At 43.8% G+C, this 15,599-nt stretch overlaps 1 protein-coding gene across 5 annotated transcripts in view; it reads left to right on the forward strand.

Annotated features, from left to right (window-relative positions):
* CACNA1A (calcium voltage-gated channel subunit alpha1 A) overlaps positions 1–15,599 on the forward strand; it is a 257,374-nt gene that overhangs the window by 136,652 nt on the left and 105,123 nt on the right. For 4 of the 5 annotated variants that reach the window (XM_081845837.1, XM_081845838.1, XM_081845836.1 and 1 more), the window contains 8 exons: positions 3,269–3,372; positions 3,789–3,904; positions 5,768–5,822; positions 8,626–8,723; positions 9,669–9,878; positions 11,188–11,300; positions 12,939–13,051; positions 15,245–15,376. In XM_081845837.1, the coding sequence (XP_081701963.1) occupies positions 3,269–3,372; positions 3,789–3,904; positions 5,768–5,822; positions 8,626–8,723; positions 9,669–9,878; positions 11,188–11,300; positions 12,939–13,051; positions 15,245–15,376 (941 nt within the window). Of the gene's footprint in view, positions 1–3,268; positions 3,373–3,788; positions 3,905–5,767; positions 5,825–8,625; positions 8,724–9,668; positions 9,879–11,187; positions 11,301–12,938; positions 13,052–15,244; positions 15,377–15,599 lie in introns of all 5 variants that reach the window. The other variant, XM_081845835.1, reaches the window with a different exon arrangement.

The following is a 15,599-nucleotide window of genomic DNA, read 5'->3' on the forward strand; positions in this document are numbered from 1 at the left end:
GGGCTTCCTTAGACAAATTTCATGCATTTGAATTAATACATGAATCTGTGCAGAGGCCATTTTAGTGTGCTTTAGCTCCTCTACTAAATTTAAATCCTCTGGGAAGTACTTCACCCCAAACCAGAGGTTGATTATTAACAGAGGAGTGGTCTACAAAAATACCCCGATAGATAACCCCCTAAACCAGCTTTTCCTAACCTTGGGCTATTCATAACTCCTATTATACCTTTTAAATAGCCATGCTAGCTGGGGCTCCAAAACTCCTGGAGGGCACCAGGTTGAGGACATCTGCCCTAAACTTGCTCTGTAACCTGATACTATCATATGCATCAACGAGTTATTCTTTCATCCCAGGACAAGTTGTCATGTAAACAATAGCTGGGTAGATTATGGCAGATGTGAAGTTCAGTTTCACTTTTTAAAAAAAGATAGCAGAGGCCTACGAGTGATGCAAGATAATCAGCAACAAGAGGGTATGAATAACCTCAAAATAGCAACCCTTGAGATAGCAACCTTTAGTTCTTGACCATGCAAATAAGCCCAGGATGTGAACTGAGTTTTCACTGTGCGCATGATCTACACAGTGGATTTCTTGACGTCTCGGTCCTACTCCTTACCCACCCACCCATTTGCAGTTATGAGGATAACACTGAGCTTTCTTTCACGTCCGCCCCCCTCCATCCGCCCCAGATAACTAAGATAAGAAATATAGTGTGCTTGGGATTCTCAGAAGCCCTAAATAAATGCTAAATCTTACTATTTTTAACACCGTTCACCTCAGAGAGCTCCAGTGTAAGTGATGAGGTAGAAACTGTGTGAGGTTTAGATTGTTCTTGCACCTGTCATGAGTCAACAATTGTGTCAGATATTTGTGTGGGAAGAATATGGTTAGACATAGAAGCCTCTCAAGTGACTGTGGAGTCCTTTATGTGCTAAGTCACCTGGCTGTTCAGTGCGCTCTTGAAGGCTGGGGTTCACCAGTTGCCACAGTTGCACAATATCTTTTTGTTCCTCAACCTATAGTTAGAAGGGAGAAATGGGGACAAGGAGTTGTTAGTGGCTCACATATATGCAATCCATACAAAGCTCCTACTTCTAGTGCCCTACAGCCACTGCCGAGTAGCCAGGCTTCACAAAAGGGTCTGTTCCATTAGCACATTCCTTGGGGCAAACCTGTGACCCATTGCTAATGTTGGCTTTCAAGGTACAGAGGAGAGGCAAGCTACTTTCTGCTGGAGAACTATCTGCATACAAGCAAAGCATGGCTGGAATTCTATTGCAGGAGGCATTTGATAGCAGGGCATGGAGCAAGGACGAAATAGTTTCTGTTGATGGTGTCAGTAAGACAGAGAAGGACCAAAGAAGACTCATTTCTGTACTTGCCTTAACAGATGAAAGAAGAATCCTGGTTCTGGAAGTTGTCTTGTTTAGGAACTAGGACAAAAAACCCCAGAAAGCTACGACTTCCAGGTTCTGGTTACAGTTGTTACAGGGAACAACTTTCTAGCACAGACCTTAACTTAAAGTTCATGTTTTATGGGCCACCAGTTCTGTTGAGATGTAAAAGTGGGTTGTTCACCTTTGCAAGAAGTTCACCAGTTTCCTGTTTCCATCACCTTTGCTGCTACAGTCTTTTACATACCCATGAAATGTAACAACCCAATGATCTAATGCAGAGCTTTCCCAAGTTGGGTCTCCAGCTGTTGTTAGACTACAACTTCCATCATCCCTGACCACTGGCCCTGGTAGCTAGGGAAATGGGAGCTGTAGACCCAACAGCTGTAGACCCAACTTTGGGAAACCCTGTTCTAATGGAAACCAAGCAATGGGCTTAGAAACAATATCTCTTGAGCCTTTCCCCTTGACATACAAATTGTCTCATACAGAATCAGACCATTGGTTCAACTAGTCTCTACTGCTCTGAAGGCCAGACTAGATGTGCACTTAGCACATGGTAGACTGTAGCTTATTTTGTTTTCTTAAGTAAGGACAAGGGCAAGGGAGACCCAATTCTTACTGTAAAGGCAGTTCATGAGAAATGAAGTCTTATATCTGCACCCCACTACTGAGATTGGAATGGAGATCATTGCCTCTCCCTCCCCCAAATATATTGTATCTTAAAGGACTAGGGGAAAGTCCATTTGCACCAATGATCCCCCCCCCACACCTAAAGCTCCTAGTCCCACAATTAGTGGCAACAGTTATGGCATGGAATCTTTATTTCAGTCTTAGTGGGAAGTGGAGAGATAATCCCCTCCCACCGCGTGTTGTCTTTACAGTGAGAATTGCTCCTATAATTAGTGAAGAAAAAACAATATGCATAACAACCTACAATCTATTTAAGTGCCTACTAGTTTGGCTTAGCCAGCCATACTCCAAAGACTCAAGCATAGATATATCCTAGCCCAGCTATTGGAGAAGCTTCAAATGGAGATGCCTGGGACCTATCACAGGAAAAGCATATGCTCTGTCATTGAGCTATGGACCCTATCTTCCAACATCAGTGCTGAGGTATGTGCTGTTCATGTATGAGGGGCCAGCTTCAATCCTAGCATCTCTAAAGACCTCAACCCGAGACCATTGATTGCTGACAACTCTGCTGTAGGTCAGCCACTGGACTACCTCATTTTAAGGCTGCTTCTTGTAACCTACGTCTTATACTCACGCATAAATCCAGGGGGAAGGGACGTAGCTCAGTGGAAGAGCATCTGCTATGCATGCAGAAAGCCCCAGGTTAAATCACCAGGTAAGCCTGGGAAGGACACCTGTGTGAAATCCCCAAGAGCTTCTGCCAGTTAGTGTAGACAATACTGACCTTGATGGATCAAAGGCCTGACTCAGTGGCCTGGTTCTCATGTTACACTATGTCAAACTCTGGCTTAATTTGTACATGTGAGTGCACAGGTACTCAGGGAGGAGAGTGGCCATTGAGCTCATCTGCAAAGATACAGGTTTATTGAATAACAACCTCACTATCGACTCTTTCTATTGGTAGTTAGAGTGACAGTTGCAGTCGTCGTGAATGAACTAGATTTCCTTGTGATCACATCTGAGGGATTCCTGTACCTAAGAATTCAGGAGGTATCAAGGTGGATTGTTCTTACACCACATACTTGGTTCAGCTTGCCCATTCCTGTGTTGTTGGGCTACCTTCCAAGCATTGATTTAGGAGCCTTGCTTTAAGGGCTATTCTGAATGTTTTCCATGCAAAATGTGTTCCCTTATGTTACCATCCTATAACTTCACCCTCTCTTTCTTCCTCCTGTAGAGTAACGATGCCTCAGGGAGCACTTGGAACTGGCTATACTTTATCCCCCTCATCATCATTGGATCCTTTTTTATGCTCAACCTTGTGCTGGGGGTGCTTTCTGGGTAAGTATGTAGCACACCTGTCCTAGACAGAGCTTGGAATTGCCTTTCTCAGCCCTGCAAATGAAATGAAGTTTAACAGGGTTATTTATCTCCTTGACATCTGATGGGATGGCATTCCACAAGGTGGGTGCCACTACTGAGAAGGCCCTCTACCTGGTTCCCTGTAACTTCACTTCTCGCAGTGAGGGAACCGCCAGAAGGCCCCTTGAGCTGGATCTCAGTGTCTGAGCTATACAATGTGGAATGGAGATATTTCTTCAGGTATGCATCTGATTGGCCATTGTGGGAAAAGAAGTCTAGACTACATAGGCCTTTGGTCTGATCCAGAAAGGTTCTTCTTATCTCCTCTTATTCCTCTTGTGATTCAGCCATGGTCATGGAGAACCTCTAGCAATCTGTCCCATTCTTACCTACAGGGAGTTTGCCAAAGAAAGGGAGCGGGTGGAGAACCGGCGAGCATTTCTGAAGCTGAGAAGACAGCAGCAGATTGAACGGGAGCTCAATGGCTATATGGAGTGGATCTCCAAAGCAGGCAAGTACCGCTCCATGCCTCTTAATCCCACATGCCCTCTTCTGGTATTTGCTGCACTTCCTGGCTTTTCTCTTGGAAGCCGACTTAAAAATTTTATCCTCTGGTTTGAGTGTGACAGCCAGGTTATTCTTCTTCTCCACATTGCTACCTTTATGACCAACAAAATCTACACTACAAGTTCAGCTCAAGTGTTTTGGAATTGCTGATTTCTCAGCTTTGCGTTATGGGAAACTCCCACAATCTTGCCTGTCTCTGTAGTAGAGACTGACTGGTGTGTTAAGCCAGGCTTTGAGCTGGTGTACATGTGAACATGAAGTTTATCAAAATGTGCTTCAGACATACCATAAAAAATAAGTGGGAGAGAGATTTTGTGTTAATAGTTGCTATTCACTTATTTCACTGACTGAGGCTTTGGTTAGATAAAATTGTGATTTTGTCCAATAAATGAAAAGTTTCCAGCTTTTAAGAAACATCTCAGTTTTGTAGTTTTGCTTTTGGGATCTTAGAGGGTGAACTTGAAGAGTTGTTTGTTGTTTTGTTCTGAGAAAAATATATTTGACTCTTTCAGCTGAATATTTCAATTTGAGTGAATTAATAAAATCAGTTTAACTTCCTGCTTGTTGCTTATAATGATTACTTATTGCTTATAATGATTACTTACTGCTTATATTATTATGTAGTAGTTTTAAGGGTAAAACAGAAATAAATTCAGTATAAATATTTTGACTTGAAAGTATCTGGTTCAGAAAGCCTCTGAAAACAGAAGCCAAATTTTATGTATCTTTTAATCACTGCTGTAATTGTGGATGAATCAGAGGACTTCATGAACCCTAATAAGGGCCAGACTATTTGTGATGTGATTGTCCATGATCTGGATCTTCTCTTTTACTGTGTTTGTTTTTTACTTGTCTGGAGCTGCTAACTCAATCAGGGGAAAAGCACTTGAAGAAGGGAGTGTTTAACCCTTTCCTCCCACACCCTTCCCCAAACTAAATTCTTCCCCCGTTCTGTTCTTGGCTTCCAAAGTTCAGGGAGACATGCTTAGTATCTGTACCTGTGTTTCTGTCCACCTCTGTGTAGCTAATAGCTGCACTAGAGTTGAAGATGTTATTTAAAGAATGGAAATGGTGTGGGAGAAAAGGGTTGAAAACTACCTATCCAACAGTACGCCAATCAAATTCATAGCCTCACATTGTTACCCTGATCACTGTCTAGTGTGACCTGCACATAATGCACTGAGCTGAGCTTCTACTTCGTGAGTCTAGTGACAGAATCAGCGACCATGGTGCATGTCACACTAGGATGGGTGCTGATGGGCACTGAATGTGGACATCAAATGACATGCCTTCCTAGGATTTTGTTTGGGTCAGGGGTGCATAGTTATCCTTATACAACTTGCAGCAGAATTCTTGTCTCTGCACAGCAGATGTAAGGTTGTGTGCACTGTGCACAGCACAGATGGAGAAGTGATGTCAATGTATGTAACCCCTTGCCATTTGCCTTGCACTGACCAGCGCAACGTGTGGGTGGTCACCCCTTAGTTTCATGAGTGGTATTAAAAATATATAACATTATGTGGATAATAGGGAGACGTTTTGAGAATTCCTGTGATACGATATTCGGGTGTATGTAAAAACATCCCCAAGGCCAAATAAGAAAGCTGCCCTTCCTTTCACAGGTTTCTGCCCAAGTTAGTTTGTTCACATGGCTTTCCTTTTCATTGCATGAGAGGTGGGTTTCTTAGGGCAACTGTCTGCCCAAACATGTTCTGGAGCTACCCATCTCTTCTTTGATGCATTTGCCTCACTTGCCTCCTGCAAAGCTTAATGCTGCCCATAGTTTAATTTCACACATTTGTCTTAGAAGAAGTGATCCTGGCTGAAGATGATATAGAAGGAGAGCCTCGTCACCCCTTTGATGGTAAGCCACCGTCTTCTACAGACTATTTTATGTGGGAGCAGGAGGGAAGCAGCGAAGCTACCAGTCACATTGGGATGTGGGCTTGATCTACTTTGATTATGGACTGTATAAGGATTGTTACATTCAAGCAATGGAAATACAGCAACTGTGGTTAACTGGGCCATGAGCCTGAAAACAATAGCTGAAAATCATACAAAAATTATGGCTTATCCCAACAGGTGGTATCATTGTAGAAAGGTCTTCTTCCCTAGTAGAGGGACCTGTTTTTTCTGCTGGTGTGGTAAAGTGGATAGACTAAAGGGCTTGGAGACCTAGGTCCATACTTTAGAGCAGTCATGAAATTAGGGCCAAATGTTACTTGCAAGTGTGTGTTTGTAAATCTTTGTGACTGCTTTATTTATGGGAAAGCAGGTTCAAGAAGGGGCAATTACAGGTGGGAAGGTGTGGATAAATGTTATTTCTCTCCTTACTTGCTATTTTCCCACTCCAGATGCTTGTTTACCCTTGTATATCTGTAACCCTTCAGGATGTAAAGTTCCTTAAGGTTATAGTTGCGGGTGATTTGGAGGGGGAAATTGTGTGTAAAAGTGGTTTAAACTTCCTTTCCTTTCTTTTACCTCTCTGAATTGCTGCCTCTCAAATATGCTTTTCCACAAACAAAGGACTGTCAGGGTTTTTAAAAAGGACATTAACATGTAGCATCTAGGTTGGTCCTCAGTAGCTGAGCAGGGAATCGAAAGTGGTTCGGTCTACTTTGCTTCCACTTGCTCCCAATTAGGTGAGTGGGGAAAGGGCATGAACTATGGGGTCACCAATGTGGTGCCTACAGGTCCTTGAAATTTTGCTGGTGTCCACAAAGCCTCTGAGATCTCACCTGCTCTCGCTCCATATCTCCTTCACCATGAGGTGGAGAGAGTGGTTACCTTTCCCATCCTTGAGAAGAACATATAGCTGAAGGGGGGAGCAGGAAGGCTAGTGTTCTTTCCCCCTTTCTTTTTCAGTTTGAAGTGCTTGTTCAAGGTTCAGTTCAGAGCCTGATTGCTGAACAGAAAGCAGATTAACCCAAAATGTAGAGGGAGAGGGCAGGAGGGAAAGAGGAACAAACTAGAAGACTGGGGAGAGGAAAATCGAGTTGCTAGACAGGGAGGGGAGAAGAGAGAGAATTGGGTGCTAGAGAGAGAGAGAAGGCATGTGTGCTCGCTTATGAGTGCACACACACACTGGATCCAATAAAACAGGTCTTCCTGAAACTGCATACTTTCCTCATAGGTTCCCCTCCTTAAAGCCACTATCAAGTCACAGATCATGTCTGCTTCATTGGCTGAACCATAAAAATAATGGATACAGTTCTTTCCAGCTGTGTCATGGCACAAAGATACCTGGATCCAATACATTAAATGTTATGGACAAGCATATTTTTAAATGTATGTATATATTTCATAAAATTTGTACATCACTTGATTGTAATTCCCTCAAAACTGCCATCAAATCATAGGCCACACCTGTGTCCCAAAATGTGTTCTGTGATTTGTTAGTAGTCTTGGTGTCATCCTATGTAAAAATCATGAGGGTCCATGAGGATCTGTGCCCTGGATCAGTGTTTCTGTGGTGCTGGTAAGCACCAGAAAAGTGATCTTTACTGTGCAGACCATCAATCTAAGCTTTAGTTTGATGATGGGTTATTTGGGGACCCCATGTAAAATAATACAATTTCAGGAAGGTCTGTTTTAATTCTAATGGATCTGACTTTTTTCCAGATCTCATGGAAAAGTAAAGTCTGCCTACATGCACACATCTGGGGATGGAGATTTACCAAGAGAGGGAGGTGGGAAAGAAATAACCAGAGGGGTTGGTCCCCACAGCACTCTGTCAAAACTCCAACTGTGTTAAGGTAAAGGTAAAGGTACCCCTGCCCGTACGGGCCAGTCTTGACAGACTCTGGGATTGTGCGCCCATCTCACTCAAGAGGCCAGGGGCCAGCGCTGTCCGGAGACACTTCCGGGTCACGTGGCCAGCGTGACATCGCTGCTCTGGCGAGCCAGAGCCGCACACGGAAACGCCGTTTACCTTCCCGCTGGTAAGCGGTCCCTATTTATCTACTTGCACCCGGAGGTGCTTTCGAACTGCTAGGTTGGCAGGCGCTGGGACCGAGCAGCGGGAGCGCACCCCGCCGCAGGGATTCGAACCGCCGACCTTTCGATCGGCAAGTCCTAGGCGCTGAGGCTTTAACCCACAGCGCCACCTGCGTCCCCAACTGTGTTAACAGGCCCAAAAATGTTGGCAGCCTGAGGTAGCCTGTGGTGATCTCTGTGCCCTTTTCACTGCTTAGATCAGGAGTGGGAAACATTTCTCAACCTGTTGGTTGCATTTCTTCACGGGCAGCCGTGTCAGCCAAATGCCAGGGGTAGCTGGCGCAATAAGTGAGCCTCTTCTTTTTATACAGTAGAGTTTATTCCAGCCACATGCAACAGCAGAGGTTTCTATACCTCCTCCCCATTTTTCCATCCTCCAAGCAAGCAAGAGCCATGAAGACATTTTCCAGGTAGGGAAAAGGGCTTGAGGAGGAGGCAAAGCAGGACTGGTGATTGGTGCAGCATGTGGAGATTCCTGAGGGTCAGATAGAGAGGGCTAGAGGCAGCCTCTGGGCCTGAATATCACTACCCTGGCTTAGGTACTCTATATTAGGTGGTTTATAAATTCTTAAAACAAAATAAGTAAAAATAAATAAATATCTTTTGATTCTGATGAGTCTAATCAAGGGACCTTGAGGATAATGTCTGTTTTTCTTGCGATGTTCCTATTGTTGGAGCTCTTCGGAGGGCCACAATCAAGAAAAGCAAGACAGATCTGCTGAACCCAGAGGAAGCAGATGACCCGCTGGCTGACATCTCCTCAGTGGGTAGGTCAAATAGGCATGGTGGGGTGGGGTGAGGTGCAAGAGTCACCTACCATTTCAGACTTGGTGCCTACCATTCATCCAGACATACATTTGGGGACCTACTTACTAATTTGTTACCATCTATGTGTATGATGCTCATCTTTGTTGCTACTTACCCAAGATCAGGGCATGGCCCGGTAGCAGGTCTTGGTCCACTAGCAGAAGAACAGTGTGAGGGCCATTCCCTAGGAGGAGGCTTAAAATACATAACTGAGTAAATATAAATGTTAGCAGACTGCAACAAATGTGTGTTTGGGCACATGCAAGTGCTGCTGCTCTGTCAGAGACCCGATCACGTTTCTAGTGCTGCTCCTTATAACAAGCAGCAGTTACTGTACCAACTGGCATTCTTAATGGCAAGTCTGCAACCACTAGCACCTTCTGTGGAATCTTGTCAGTCTTTCTGTTGCATAGGACAGTGCTTGGAAGGCAGACAGTGAATGACAGGCCACCATATCGCTTCTTGTACACTGTTTACTTCAGAAGTGTGGCTATTGTTGGTGGCAGCATACCAGGCCAGGGAGGCCTTTGCTGTCATGCTTAATAGAAGTTCTTTGGCTATGACCAGCATCAAATATCTTGTGAGCAGCAAAGAAGGCGCACCTGGTGATCCTCTTCAGGACAAATGTAGCTGATGAGGCCACGCTCTGTAAAGATGAGAAGACTTCTTCCTAATAGAGGGCTATAGTTGGTTATGCCTATTGAGGATCGAGATGAGACCTTACTGGCAATGAGATATATTCCACATCTACCTAGTGCAGGGCCAGAGACTTTCCTGTGGTACCTTAAGTGCTGTCATTGTCACAGAAAGGATACTGGGTTGGATAGACCACAGGGTTGAGCCAGTTTTGGTAGGTTAAATGCCCTAAGACCTTTCTCTTTCTAATCTTTGTCTCTTCTTGCCAGGTTCACCCTTTGCTCGAGCCAGCATCAAAAGTGCCAAGCTGGAAAACGCTACTTTATTTCACAAAAAGGAGCAGAGGTTGCGTTTCTATATCCGTCGAATTGTCAAAACTCAGGCCTTTTACTGGACAGTCCTCAGTCTGGTAGCTCTCAACACTTTGTGTGTTGCTATAGTACACTACGACCAGCCAGAGTGGCTATCTGACTTCCTCTGTGAGTACTAGAGCCCCCGGACTTTCATTTTACATGGGGAGCCCTCCTGATCCTTGTCTAGTTAGGGAGTTAGGGAAGCTTGTTCAGTTTTTACTATAATAGGCCCATCCTCCTTTAGCCATGGACATTTATCAGAGGCATAGCCAGTTACAAGACAGTGATAATGGGTTCTGTATGAGGTCCATGTGATTAAACTCTCTTTTAAAGTTAGCATCTGTATTAACTTTTAGTCTTCCGTTCACAGGATTTTACTTTATTTTAATTTCAGTATGGAGGAGCATTCAGTCATGTGACTCCCACCTGCAGTCTGAAGGAATACAGCCCAGTCCCAAATTTACCAACCTCAATGAGAACTAGGTCATGAAGACGTATGACTTCTGGATTATATTTTTTAATTCTGACAGGAAGGTTGCTGTTTGATCACTATTTTAAGACCATTTATGCCTTCTAGGTTGTGTGTCCCTACCCTGCCGCCCCAGGAGTCCTTTCCTGTGCTGGGCTGGAAGAGCATCATAATTCTGATGGGGGTCTATTTCTTTATCTCAGCACTTATTGCTACAGCAGATGATAATTGCTGATGTTTCTCAGTTCATGAGAAAGAATTCTAAGCTTGTTGTGATGCAAGGAAATTGTAAACAAAGGCTCCTATGATGCTATGCATGCTTACTTGGGAGTACGTCTCATTGAGCTCAACAGGACTTACTTTTCAGTAAGCCTGTATAGGATTGTGCTGTAAGGGACCTTTCATGTTCTAGAGCAGGGGTGGTGAACCTTTTTCAGCCTAAAGGCTGCCCACTGCAATCTGGGCATCCTTCCAAGGGCCACATGCCAGTGGTGGGCAGGGCCAGGAAGGAGGGAGTAATAAATGCAATTTTTACCTTTCTACAGTAGGCTAGTTTCCATACACCCTCAAACACCTCTCTGTCTTCTCCATTCAGGTGAGCAAGAGGCATTATCAGAGTTCAAGGATGCATTCCATCCAAGTAAAAACCCCAAGGGCCAGAAAGAGAGGCCAGCTTTGGGCCCTGAGCCTGCAGTTTCCCACCCCTGGTCTAGTGTGCTTAGGTTCTCCATAGGATCCTTCTAGGTCTCTAGTAGGTGTTAGCAGTTTTTCAAAGAATAACTACTATGTATTTTGGCTTCTTTCATCTAGGGAACACCAAGAGAGGCTGCTTCTGTTTAATAAAGTGAGGGATCATTAAAGGTTGAGTGAGGGGTGGTTCGTGCTGTGGAAACAGATGGGGGGTCATTTTGTCATATGGAAGAGCTTGGCTCTGACCCTGTACCTCTCCCTGTTTCTCTGTTTCAGACTATGCAGAATTCATTTTCTTAGGGCTCTTTATGTCCGAAATGTTTATAAAAATGTATGGGCTCGGAACGCGGCCTTACTTTCACTCATCCTTCAACTGCTTCGACTGTGCTGTAAGTCTCTCTGATATGACAGGACTTCTCTTGTTGCCTGCTCTAGTATCAGTCTACAACCACTCTCTTAGATCATGCGCTCAGCTATGTAGGTGAAGGCACACTAGCATGCAGATGAGCCAGCTCTCTCATGAACATCTTTGCTCCAGATGTTATTGGGAAGTATCCCATACCCACAAAACATAAACCTGTCCATGTGGAATGGTCCCAGGTGTAGCCAAGTCCACCATGAAGTACTGTACCACTGACACCATTGTTGTGCTTTTGTTGCCAGTTGGAGTTTTAACATCAGGGTGAATTGTGCGTTATGAACTTTACTTTTAATAGATATCAATCTTGAATTGTTTTTAGCAATGAAGAACAGTATAGAAGTGCAGTAAATTAAAAAAAATAGATAAAATAGATAGATAGATGATAGATAGATAGATAGATAGATAGATAGATAGAGTGGTGCCCTGCAAGACGAACGCCTCGCAAGACGGAAAACCCGCTAGACGAAAGGGTTTTCCGTTTTGGAGGCACTTCGCAAAACGAATTTCCCTATGGGCTTGCTTCGCAAGACGAAAATGTCTTGCGAGTTCCTGCGGGGTTTTTCCCCTTTCCCCCCCTTTTCCTAAGCCCTAAGCCGCTTATCAGCTGATCCGCTGATAAGCTGCTTATCAGCGGATCTGCTAAAAGCCGCTAAACCGCTAATAGCGCTAATCCGCTAAGCTGTCAATGGGCTTGCTTCACAAGACGAAAAAACCGCTATACGAAGAGCCTCACGGAACGGATTAATTTCGTCTTGCGAGGCACCACTGTAGATACATATAGATAGATTCAGATGGTTCCTAACAAATCTAGGATTTACTGACCCTGCTGCTTGACCTACTTGGGTAGCAAAATCACCTTCTGCTTTGGTTATCTATATGACTAGAGGCTGCATCTTGCATCATGATATTCTTACAAACTGGATGTGCTCTCACATTGAAGCCAGGTTTGTCCATTCTCAAAACTTGAGCTTGAACAGCTTGATTACTGTTTGAACCCTGCCAGCCAAAACACCAGGTGTTCAAGAAACAGTAACAAAAAGCAACTTCCTGCTCATAGCCAATATTATGATTAGGTATGTCTGACATATGTTTTGAACTTTTATGCTTAGCGATCCTAAGTCTAATTGTGGAGTGAGCAGATGCAATGTGTTATTATTATATGATAGCTGCAGAAAGCTTTGTGTTTGCTGCATGTTTATGAGCCGGAGTTAGGATTACCAGATGTCTAGGATTTTAGCAAGATGATGCATTTTTAAATGCCACAGCTTCATGCTGTTCTTATTTTTCAAATCTTGAAATTTGCCCATCTAGTCCAGTGTTGTCTCTTCTAACTGGCAGCAGCTCTCTAGGGTTTCAGGCATAGGTCTCATCCATCACCAGACAGCCAATCCTTTTGCCTGGAGGTGCCAGGGACTGAGCCTGTGGTCTTCTACACATAAGGCATGTGTTATAAGCACTCTCCCTATGCATATGGAGTATACAGGCTTAAGTAGATGGATGAGTAAACCTCTGTGTGTGTGTCTGTGTCCATGAATGCTGGCAAAAATTGTCTAGAGCATAGCCTATAATAGTGTGTTACTAAACTCATTGACTTGGTTTTTGGTAGGTTATCATTGGGAGCATCTTTGAGGTGATCTGGGCTGTGGTAAAGCCTGGCACCTCCTTTGGGATCAGCGTCTTACGAGCTCTCAGGTTACTGCGTATTTTCAAAGTCACAAAGTAAGTTGTTGCTGTTGTTTTATATCAGTGCCCTAAGTGTATGTGCATGAATTAATTGGCAGGAAGACTGAGTGTGCTGTTTGTACGTGTCCCAACATGTGCTTACTTGTGCAGTTGTGTGTGTGTACACAGTGTTGCATACAAATACAGTGGTACCTCAGGTTACATATGCTTCAGGTTACAGACTCCGCTAACCCAGAAATAGTACCTCGGGTTAAGAACTTTGCTTCAGGATGTGAATAGAAATCGTGCTCTGGCGGCGCGGCGGCAGCAGGAAGCTCAATTAGCTAAAGTGGTGCTTCAGGTTAAGAACAGTTTCAGGTTAAGAATGGACCTCCGGAACGAATTAAGTACTTAACCCGATGTACCACTGTATGTATATGTTCTTACACACTGGAAATCTGCAATTTGTTCTGCAAGCATATATTTTACCTTGTCAAAAACAAATAATTATTTAGAGCAATTGAAATATCTAAATTTAGCTTAAGAAGGTTTCTTCGTCCTGCTGCATCTATAAGAACAACTTTCTGCATATATTTACAATGAAACTGCGATCTGCAGAATGTTCCTTTCACTGCTGAAACTGCCACGTCCTCTGTGTCCAAAGGGAGAGGCATTAGGATGGAAGCAAAGCATCAAACAAATAAAATAAACAATCCCTTGTTTTGATGGTTTGCTTCATCCTATCTAAAAAGGAATCTTCAGCCAGCAGGCAGCAGAAGCTGAATACCGTTGGAGTGTACATCAGTTTAAGAAAAACCAGGAAGCATTAATGTGCTTGGTGGAAGCCATCTGTATATGGATCAGGAGATCGCTGCCTTTGTATATAGTCATTAATTTCTCTAACAGTAAAGATGACTTTACAAGATGACCACAGTTGCATTTCCCTGTAAAAACTGGCATATAAAAATTCGCTGTAAATATACTGTTGCTGGGTTACCCAAAGCATGGAAATGAAGCAAAGGATGTCACTATAAGTTAGGACTGGCAGAAGTCTTATTGAATGAAAAGAATTTAGGAAATAATATTGAATTTGAATTGTTTGCAATAGAAAAGGCAGAGAAAATGTTTCAGAGGAGCAGTGCTTAGAACATTGGACTGGCACCAGAGAAACCCAGGTTCAGATCCCCTCTCTGCCATGTAGTTCTCTGGATGTCTTTGAGTTAGTCTTTGTCTCCTCACCTGACCTACTTCAGAAGGTTTTTGTAAGGATAAAATGGAAGAGAGAGAACTATATACGTTGCCCCAAGCTACTTGGATGAAGGGTAAGGTAAAAATGTCATGAAATAAATAAAGCACTAAAGGTAAAGGTACCCCTGCCCGTACGGGCCAGTCGTGTCCGACTCTAAGGTTGTGCGCTCATCTCACTTAAGAGGCCGGGAGCCAGCGCTGTCCGCAGACACTTCCGGGTCACGTGGCCAGCGTGACGAAGCTGCTCTGGCGAGCCAGCACCACCGCAGCACACGGAAATGCCATTTACCTTCCTGCTATAAAGCGGTACCTATTTATCTACTTGCACTTAGAGGTGCTTTCAAACTGCTAGGTGGGCAGGAGCTGGGACCGAAAGACGGGAGCTCACCCTGCCGCGGGGATTCGAACCGCTGACCATACGATCGGCAAGTCCTAGGCACTGAGGTTTTACCCACAGCGCCACCCGCATCCCTAAGAAATAAAGCACTAGTCCACCTTTTAAAAAAATTAAAAATTGTCCAGTAGCACCTTAGAGATGAACTAAGTTTGTTCTGGGTATAAGCTTTTGTGTGCATGCACACTTCTTCAGATATCTACAGATTCTTCTTCTTCAGATATCCCTACCTGAATCTAGTCCCCCTTTAGTTACTGCCAGTACCCAAAACAGGTCAGAACAAGTGGTTCAGTAGTAAAATAATTTGATTTTTAAAAATGAAACAAAACAAGACAAAACCTCTATCTTATCAAGAGTTGCAGTTGCAGGTCATCAACATATCCAAATTACCAACAATATGCAAGAAAATGTTATTTTGTATTAATTACTGTGGATTACACATATATTGTTTGTAGCAGCTGAAGCTAGCTAAATTATGATCTTGCATCCTGACAGCCTTCACCAGGCCTGAGTGGAAATATCCTTTCTATGAATGGATGTTTGCTATATGATGTGTGGCTCTAGAAGACAGATTTCCCTGCTAGCTCACATGTGGATTCTCTTGACAGGTACTGGGCTTCCCTACGAAACCTAGTCGTATCTCTGCTGAACTCCATGAAGTCCATCATCAGCCTCCTTTTCCTCCTCTTCCTGTTCATAGTCGTCTTTGCCCTTTTGGGAATGCAACTCTTTGGGGGCCAGTGAGTAATGGGAAAAGCTGGGGGGTGACATTTCCTGCAACATCCTTAGAGTGAATACTTGGGCCCTGTTCATATGTCACAATAATGGCCTTTGAAACCATGATTAAGGTTTGTACCTGCACACTCCCTCCTGCTCCTTGCCTCCCTGCTTTCTGGATCCTCTTTGATGTTAATAGCATGACTTGTTAAACCACCTTTTTCATGATGTCACTCATGATATCAA

Source organism: Podarcis erhardii, assembly GCF_964252035.2.
Source record: "Podarcis erhardii genome assembly, chromosome: 2".
In the NCBI taxonomy this organism is placed as follows: Eukaryota; Metazoa; Chordata; class Lepidosauria; order Squamata; family Lacertidae; genus Podarcis; species Podarcis erhardii.